This window comes from Anneissia japonica, unplaced genomic scaffold (genome assembly GCF_011630105.1).
Source record: "Anneissia japonica isolate Jap-2015-1 unplaced genomic scaffold, ASM1163010v1 scaffold287835_len3118868_cov185, whole genome shotgun sequence".
Classification (NCBI taxonomy): Eukaryota; Metazoa; Echinodermata; class Crinoidea; order Comatulida; family Comatulidae; genus Anneissia; species Anneissia japonica.
The window spans coordinates 3061900-3071867 of record NW_022737223.1 but is presented as its reverse complement, the minus strand read 5'-3'; the positions used below and the strand labels follow the sequence as shown (position 1 = coordinate 3071867).

Below are 9968 nucleotides of genomic sequence, written 5' to 3'. Positions count from 1 at the left end.
ATAAATACCATTTTATACACATGCGCAGATCGATTCGCCAGCAGCGGGTCATCGCCAGCAGCAGCGAGTCGCCAGCAGCGAGATGTCACTGCAGCAAAACACTATTGTACACGGTACTTACTTGTTTGAATTCAATGTTTTCCCCTCCAAATTTAGCATTAAAGTTGCCAGTGATTATCAGCACTATTAATGACTTCTTCAAGATTTCTGTAAAACTTGTCTTTATCCTCTTCATCTCGATTTTCAGTTGGCGCATACACATGAATAACGGTGAGTTTGATGAGTTTTGAAAAGAATCTTGCTTTAATGATCCGTTCGTTGATTGGTGTCCAGTCGATCAATGATGCTGTAGCTTCTTTTGACATGATTATTGCCACACCTTCTCTATGTATATCGTTATCTTTCCCGGAGTATAATATTGTTTCTCCTGATGTCCATTTCCTGTCCAATGGCTTTCACTTATACCAAGTGTACTGATTCCCATTTTATTTATAATATATGCAACCTTATACAGTACAAGTATACTGATTCCCATTTTATTCATAATATATGGAACCTGTGCAACATTTCCCATCTGATAAAGGGTTTACATTCCAGTTTCCAATCCTTAGTTTTGTCTTAGGATTTACCAGTGATGTACTTGGCCTGTGGGCTTCCTCTCGGCTTTCACTCACCGGCGTCATGCAACCATCTTGTGGCATCATGGTGCCTCCAAGGTAATTTCTTTTGGCATTTCTGTTTCTGGTTTCTGTAATACACTAGTTTCTTTTTTCCGAGAATGGGTTATTAGCCCATTGACCAACCCTCAACCTGGAGGACCAGTTTGGCTATTATTTGTCTGACGCCTAAACTCAGACCAATCCGGCTTGGGAATCCCTAACAGTAGCTTTGCTACCGCCGGCATAGCTCTTTGGATCATTGGGATGCATAGCTAATCTACCACGTCAAGGTTGTAGCCGTTAGAGTATTTATTTACTTTCACTTATTATATTATCAAAACTATTATTACTTACTTAAGTAGATGACACTTACATTTTCTCAATTCCTTTGTTAACCGTGTGTTGGTAGGCATTACGGTGAAGGCTATTCCTTGTGCGGAACATCTCTATCACATTTCCAACCTCCTAAATATGAAATTGACAAAAAATATTGGTTATTAAATATAGGTTATAAATAAGTGATGAAGGAGAAAGCAAGATTTGTAACAAAATGAAAATGTTTGTGCCTTATCTATTGTAACAAAATTTGTAGATTATGTGAGAAAACTCAATATATTTACCCACGAGTGATGTCCTACCTTATCTCTCATGCATATCTGATATTTTCCTTCGACCTTAATTACTCTAGCAAAATTCATATAGCGATTGTGATTAAAGCTGTTTGAGATCCCAAGCATATGACAATCACGCGCAAAATAGTCCCACTTGTCCACATCAATACAACTGCGTTTGTTTGCAACAATCTCGTACAGACACTCCTGGGGTTCGCCTTGGTATTTCCTCTTTCTTCTCTCCTAACAACCAAAAAGCCCACATATATACAATGATTAAATGCAGGCCTATGTACTTTGTTTTCTAGTTTTGAACAAAGTAGTGTTTGCAAATTATGATGATGATGATAATGATGCTATTATATAATGATGATAATAATAATAGATTTGATTTCGTTTAATTTGAAATGTCCATAAAATACTGCACAAAGAAAAAATATAGGGAGGCAAAATGTTGAAATATTTACCTTACAAAAATGACAGACACATGAAACAAAAAAAAGATAAACTAGATATAACAAGGATAACACAACAAAATTAAAAAATATTTTCATTTTGGCCCTTTGACAAAATAAAATGAAATACATAAAGATAACAATAAAATTTATTCAATAAAAGAATTTTGATTTAAACCAATAACAACAAAATTACACAAAACTCATAAGGCTCTGTCCATACCATCAACTTTTCCTTGACAAAAGAAAAGCATGATGATGTCACATCATACCCATATTTGAGCAAGTCAACCTCATATTTGGGTATATCTGGTACTGGTACTGGGTATTTATATTGCGCCTTTCCCTTGCGGTTATGAAGCGCAAGCCAAGCCTCAATAATTCAGGAAAACAATGGTAGGCATAAAATCAGAAATTATTCAGGAACCTGAAGCATCACAGTAGTACAGTCACACAAACAACAAAGACAAATAAACAGATTACAACAATTAAAACACAAAAGGAAAAAGCAGCAAAAAGAGACTTAGGCAAACAAGTAAGTCTTGAGTGCATGTTTAAAAAGATTAGGATCTGAGATATCTCTAAGATTTGGAAGATTATTCCAAAGTTTAGAAGCATGACAAAGAAATGAAAAACCTCCAATTCTCTTGTTGTGACGTGGTATAATGAAATGTACAGATGAAGAGAAGCATGTTGTACGTGTAGGGATACGTTGGTCGAGAAAACCATATAAATAGAGAAAAACATGTCTTTCTTGAAGAGACCGCCATAAAGTGAGTTACAATAGTCAATTCGCGATAGTACGAGGGCTCTAACTGCTGCATGACAAGTACATGTATCTAGATTAACAAATCTTTGAATCCTCCACAAGTTACGCAAATGGTAACGTACACTACTACATACCTTACTCACCTGAGAACATAAATCCAGTGTGGAGTCAAATGTAAAGCCCAAGTTACAAGCATTTTTAGAGGCCTTTATGAGAGATCCATTAACATTAAGTTGGATATTTCTAACTAATGGTGATGACTGTTGGTTTCTAGAAGTGCAGACATCAAAAACACCTAATAGTATGGACAGAGCTAAAGTTGGTAATGCACATTGAGAATAAAAAATTATAAAAGATCATGTCCTTAAATATTTATACCATTCTAATTTGAATGGTTTTAGTTATTATATCTTAATTCTTCTATTACATCTTACTTCTTCTATTAGGGTCTATATCTTCATTTTTATAATAATAATTATAATGATGATTTTAATATCGTATGATATGATCTCTGTGTAGTCTCTCTGCCATTTAATGGCCAGTTCCTCAGCTCGGTGAAGCACTGTGATGCCACCATTAAGGCAAGACAACTCGCAGTCATTTATAATGTGTACAATTGTCATCATAATGATGATAATAATAATAGAGAAGCACTCTGTACTTTTCTTGTATTGGTATAGTTTTTTTTTTTAACCAAATGACCTGTATGCCTATGCCAACATCGATGATCTCCAAATTTTTGGTCCCCAAAATTATTTAATAATATGTTTAGGGTTCATTTAACTATCCCTATGAGGGACTATAGCGCAGAAGCCTCTTCTTCAGGCCTTAAATGTCGAATGTGCATAGGTGTTAAGACTAGGAAGATTGTCTAAAGCGCAAACCCAATACCTACACAATATTAGTTGCTCAGATGCGGACACTTACAGAAGAAGTGACATTTGTATTTGTTTTAAGTTGAACTTACCTGAACGTTTGTCGAAGCTTCGGGGTTTCCTCCCTCTTGAATCTCTTGATCATTCTCCTTTTTCGGAATATGGAAAATATAATTAAGGAAATACTTTTTTTTCACCGTAAGCATTGTGATTAAAATTTCATTTTACACAAAGATGATTTTACTAATTTTAGCTGTCCAGAGTTAAATCACCTTTTGGTCCTAAAATGCAAAGGGTTCGTCATTAAGGCTAAGAATATATGATATAATGGTAGATAATAAGTTGTTTACTCCAACTTCACTTTAGAAAATAAAATTTATTCTCACAAAACTATAGTGGAAAATCATCATCATCATCATCATCATCATATTTGTTAATTAATAATTGTTATATGGCCTATAAAAGGCTAGAACTTTGGACTTTGGTGGGGCTCGCACCCTGGACCTTCACTAGGGCCTGGACCAAGGTGACCCCCTTAATCAGGATTTGTTTTTTTCGCATTTGTCTCCCCCTGTTTTTAAGCAGAGATCAATGCCCTTACTAGGTAAAGAAACAACAATTTTTTTAGGCGGACCACATTTTTCATTATGGACTCCATGAATTATACAGTAATTTACAAGATGTGAAATTTAAAACAGTAGGCTTTACCTTTTACAGCTATCATTACGATGCAATCGTAAGTACAGTAGAACACAGATGTTTCCAGCTCAATAATATACAGTGGAAGTAAAAAGTTTGACCACTAAATGGCCGGAAGCGCCACTCTCAGACTTAAATTTGAATATGACTTTCTTTTCTTTCTCAATTATTGGTAGAATAATTTCGAAAGATGCAAGGAGGGGGGGGGGGAAAGGTGGGCCAGCTGGGTATCCTCTTGAATCCACCAAAAATGTAAAATAATATCTGAAGTACATTCAGACATTCTTGTAATGAACTTCTTTATAATTATAATGAAAGTTAAATTTTTTTATGCAGGTTACAATTTGTTTAGGTCTGTATTAATGAAATTTTGTGAACATTTTATTAATAAATATGAAATTATTTACAGGTAGTTAATTTCATATTACAGGTAATATTTTTATATTACGACCATTTTTTTTTTATGGACAACATAACTAATAAATAATACTAATAATAATATTGTATCTGTGAGTAAGGTTGCAAGGCCCCATCCTGTGAGAGTCTATTCAAACACTGTCCCAACCCCTTCCCAGTAATAAACCTGTGTTTGAAGATTTTGAATTAGAATAATGAGAAAGGAGAGAAACCTTGCACATAAGCCATGAAAGTGTAGTTATATGGGGTATTCAACATCGATGATCTCCAAATTTTTGGTCCCCAAAATTATTTAATAATATGTTTAGGGTTCATTTAACTATCCCTAATGAGGGACTATAGCGCAGAAGCCTCTTCTTCAGGCCTTAAATGTCGAATGTGCATAGGTGTTGAGACTAGGAAGATTGTCTAAAGCGCAAACCCAATACCTACACAATATTAGTTGCTCAGATGCGGACACTTACAGAAGAAGTGACATTTGTATTTGTTTTAAGTTGAACTTACCTGAACGTTTGTCGAAGCTTCGGGGTTTCCTCCCTCTTGAATCTCTTGATCATTCTCCTTTTTTGGAATATTGAAAATATAATTAAGGAAATACTTTTTTTTCACTGTAAGCATTGTGATTAAAATTTCATTTTACACAAAGATGATTTTACTAATTTTAGCTGTCCAGAGTTAAATCACCTTTTGGTCCTGAAATGCAAAGGGTTCGTCATTAAGTCTAAGAATATATGATCTAATGGTCAGGGGTTTATTTAAGAGCCGGTGCATTCGATCGGCTACTACAATGTTTTCGCCGGCTACTTCAATCAATGCTGTACAAAAATTAATACAAAAACCACCAATATAAATAGCGCAACAGGCCTGTAAAGAACCTTATTTACCTACACGAAGTTAATTTGCAATAGTATGCACTAATTTCGATGTTCCTTTCTGTTGAAAGTTCGTTAAAATGTCTACCAATTCTCAGACTCCATGTTTGATTTTCATGAACTCACGGCGTAAACAAAGTTAAAGTTCAAAGTTCGGCAGTCGCGCCTGGGTGAGTCCATCAAAGAAGCCACGCTTCCAAATCACATGTTAGCCAATAAGATAATAGAAATTTCTCCTCTACCACGTGCTCAGGTGATGACGATATACATCGCCCAAACTCTTTTTCCGTACATTGGGCTTCCGGGTTTTCTTACCACGGAGAAGAAAAAAACAGATCGTCATTTTTAAATTAATTTGTGTATGACTATGAACCTTTTATTTTCATTTTATTTTAATTTTACTAGCCCTCTTTGTGATGCCATAGATATTTCGGGAATGATAAATAATAAAAAAATAAACCAACACTGGCTCAAATTCGTTTACACTCGGTGGCGGAGGTAGCAAGGCGAACCAACTATATTGAATGCTGTTTACACTCACAATTTCAGAGTTATAGATAGTAGGCCTACAATGATTATACGGCAAAGCAAGCCCAAATCGTCTCAATTCACGACATGACATGAGACATATTTTTCGAATGTGGTATCCATTCCTTTTCGATATATGCGTAAATTTTAGAACTATTTTTTGCTCTCCTTAGATGTTTTCTTCAACGCAGATCTAGGGCGCATAGGCCTAAAGGGTGAATCCTCACAAATTTCAACATATTTGTGAAAAGTAAACAACTTCATCATTATAAAAATTGTATTTTCAATTTATTTTGGTGGATTTTATTAAATGTTTATAAACTTAAAAAAGAATGTATTTCAATTATTGAATCAATATTCTGACCTTAAATTCCGATGTTGAGCTCGAAAAATTCGTAAATTCTAGGCCTATTCTAACCTACTCAGTAAGTATACTAATTAATGAGGTTGTGATCATCACTGCATGTGATTGCACATGTGCAGCGTATACTAAGAAGTTCAAATGGGAAACTAATTTTCATCATCAATCAATGTGTTTGAATCGATATTAGACCTACAGGAAAATAATTTGTTAATAAAACATAGATAAACATTGTTCATTTTGTAGGATGCTTGAATACCATACAAAATTAGGGAATATCATATGAGTGAGTAGTGTATGTGTGTAAACTTGTCTCTTTCTTATCTGTGCCTGAGATAGCCAGCTAAGTCCTGGTCCTATGTTTTAAGTTGAACTTACCTGAACGTTTGTCGAAGCTTCGGGGTTTCCTCCCTCTTGAATCTCTTGATCATTCTCCTTTTTTGGAATATTGAAAATATAATTAAGGAAATACTTTTTTTTCACTGTAAGCATTGTGATTAAAATTTCATTTTACACAAAGATGATTTTACTAATTTTAGCTGTCCAGAGTTAAATCACCTTTTGGTCCTAAAATGCAAAGGGTTCGTCATTAAGGCTAAGAATATATGATATAATGGTAGATAATAAGTTGTTTACTCCAACTTCACTTTAGAAAATAAAATTTATTCTCACAAAACTATAGTGGAAAATCATCATCATCATCATCATCATATTTGTTAATTAATAATTGTTATATGGCCTATAAACGGCTAGAACTTTGGACTTTGGTGGGGCTCCGCACCCTCGACCTTCACTAGGGCCTGGACCAAGGTGACCCCCTTAATCAGGGTTTGTTTTTTCGCATTTGTCTCCCCCCTGTTTTTAAGCAGAGATCAATGCCCTTACTAGGTAAAGAAACAACAATTTTTTTAGGCGGACCACATTGTTCATTATGGACTCCAGAATTATACAGTAATTTACAAGATGTGAAATTTAAAACAGTAGGCTTTACCTTTTACAGATATCATTACGATGCAGTCGTAAGTACAGTAGAACACAGATGTTTCCAGCTCAATAATATACAGTGGACGTAAAAAGTTTGACCTCTAAATGGCCGGAAGCGCCACTCTAAGACTTAAATTTGAATATGACTTTCTTTTCTTTCTCAATTATTGGTAGAATAATTTCGAAAGATGCAAGGAGGGGGGGGGGAGAGGTGGGCCAGCTGGGTATCCTCTTGAATCCACCAAAAATGTAAAATAATATCTGAAGTACATTCAGACATTCCTGTAATGAACTTCTTTATAATTATAATGAAAGTTAAATTTTTTTATGCAGGTTACAATTTGTTTAAGTCTGTATTAATGAAATTTTGTGAACATTTAATTAATAAATATGAAATTATTTACAGGTAGTTAATTTCATATTACAGGTAATAATTTTATATTACGACCATTTTTTTTTTATGGACAACATAACTAATAAATAATACTAATAATAATATTGTATCTGTGAATAAGGTAGCAAGGCCCCATCCTGTGAGAGTCTATTCAAACACTGTCCCAACCCCTTCCCAGTAATAAACCTGTGTTTGAAGATTTTGAATTAGAATAATGAGAAAGGAGAGAAACCTTGCACATAAGCCACGAAAGTGTAGTTATATGGGGTATTCAACATCGATGATCTCCAAATTTTTGGTCCCCAAAATTATTTAATAATATGTTTAGGGTTCATTTTACTATCCCTAATGAGGGACTATAGCGCAGAAGCCTCTTCTTCAGGCCTTAAATGTCGAATGTGCATAAGTGTTAAGACTAGGAAGATTGTCTAAAGCGCAAACCCAATACCTACACAATATTAGTTGCTCAGATGCGGACACTTACAGAAGAAGTGACATTTGTATTTGTTTTAAGTTGAACTTACCTGAACGTTTGTCGAAGCTTCGGGGTTTCCTCCCTCTTGAATCTCTTGATCATTCTCCTTTTTTGGAATATTGAAAATATAATTAAGGAAATACTTTTTTTTCACTGTAAGCATTGTGATTAAAATTTCATTTTACACAAAGATGATTTTACTAATTTTAGCTGTCCAGAGTTAAATCACCTTTTGGTCCTGAAATGCAAAGGGTTCGTCATTAAGGCTAAGAATATATGATATAATGGTAGATAATAAGTTGTTTACTCCAACTTCACTTTAGAAAATAAAATTTATTCTCACAAAAGTATAGTGGAAAATCATCATCATCATCATCAGCGCCACTCTCAGACTTAAATTTGAATATGACTTTCTTTTCTTTCTCAATTATTGGTAGAATAATTTTGAAAGATGCAAGGAGGTGGGGGGAGGGGGAGGTGGGCCAACTGGGTACCCTCTTGAATCCACCAAAAATGTGAAATAATATCTGAAGTACATTCAGACATTCTTGTAATGAACTTCTTTATAATTATAATGAAAGTTTTTTATGCAGGTTACAATTTGTTTAGGTCTGTATTAATAAAATTTTGTGAACCTTTAATTAATAAATATGAAATTATTTACAGGTAGTTAAAACGATTAATTTTTAATTTAAAATAGAGGGATGGGCGACCACAACGATGATGACGGCACTCGATTTTGGAGCACGGTATTCGAAAACGAGGCTCATGAACTGGGTCCCAAAAAAAAACTGGTGCTACAGGATTTTGAGCTAGTGTTATAAGATAGGGAATTTCCTAAAATGTACCGACTTTCAAAGGCTTGCATTCGGTAACCCCATAAAAAATCGTGTCAAACTTTAGATATTCCAATGTAAATTTGGCCGTTCTTTTCATTTATATGGGTTTTCACTTATGAAAATGTCTCAATTATGTGTAAAATAACGATTTGCCCCAGTTTTTATTTCGGAAATTTGCACTAGACAGGGAGTCAGCTGATTCACTCAACCGTAACGAGCTGGTAACGACATTAGCCAACTGATGAGAATGATCGTCATGAGCGGAAAATTGAAAAATTAGGACTGGCGAAAACATTCAATAATAATAATAAAATAAGTCGAAGGCATTTTTGAAGAATGAATCTTTCAAAAAGATATGTTTGCTGGTTTGGATAAGGAAGTCTTGGAAGTGGTGATCTTAATAGTGGCGTTAAAAATAGGTTTGTTTAATACCAACTTGTCTTACCTGTGTAGGCATAGCCTAGCATTTAGTGCAGTACTGTATGTATGTAGAGAATACGGAATACTACTGCCTGGCACGACCTAGGCCCCTAGTTTAGGCCTAGGCATACAAACTATAATAATAATATTTCAAACATTAGACAAACAAACAACACTATTTTAAATAAAGTGCATTAATTTACATGTTAATTATTAGATCCATGGAACTATCTAGGACCTACTACTACTACTACTACTACAGCATTACTAAAATGCCAGTTTATTCATTGTGGAATGTGGATGATACCTTGAAAGCTAGCTAAAATTTGCGCTGAAAATGGCTTGGAAAAATGTGCACAGAACTTAACTTCTGCATAATACATTGGCAATGGTTATATACAGTATTCAGACTAGTTCAAAGACTAATTTTCGGCATTCTTCTCGGAAATATAACCACCCGCCTTAGGCGTGGCCCTGCTGGTTCCATGCTGGATCAAAAACTAGTAGAGGGTCAAATGTCCAGCCATTTTGATGGTCAAAATACAGGGGAATTATTATTACTGTACATTAGAAAAGATTGAGAAACAAGATAGTCTATTATACATATATT

At 34.6% G+C, this 9968-nt stretch overlaps 1 protein-coding gene across 1 annotated transcript in view; it reads right to left on the bottom strand.

The window, feature by feature from the left end:
• Positions 1–851: 851 nt before the first annotated feature.
• LOC117117157 (ring-infected erythrocyte surface antigen-like) overlaps positions 852–9968 on the bottom strand; it is a 13977-nt gene continuing 4860 nt past the window's right edge. The window contains exons 3-9 of the mRNA XM_033261367.1: positions 8149–8205; positions 6625–6681; positions 4990–5046; positions 3462–3518; positions 1298–1513; positions 1033–1124; positions 852–936 (exon numbers count right to left, since the gene is read on the bottom strand). Coding sequence (XP_033117258.1) covers positions 852–936; positions 1033–1124; positions 1298–1513; positions 3462–3518; positions 4990–5046; positions 6625–6681; positions 8149–8205 — 621 coding nt within the window. The remainder of the gene's footprint in view (positions 937–1032; positions 1125–1297; positions 1514–3461; positions 3519–4989; positions 5047–6624; positions 6682–8148; positions 8206–9968) is intronic.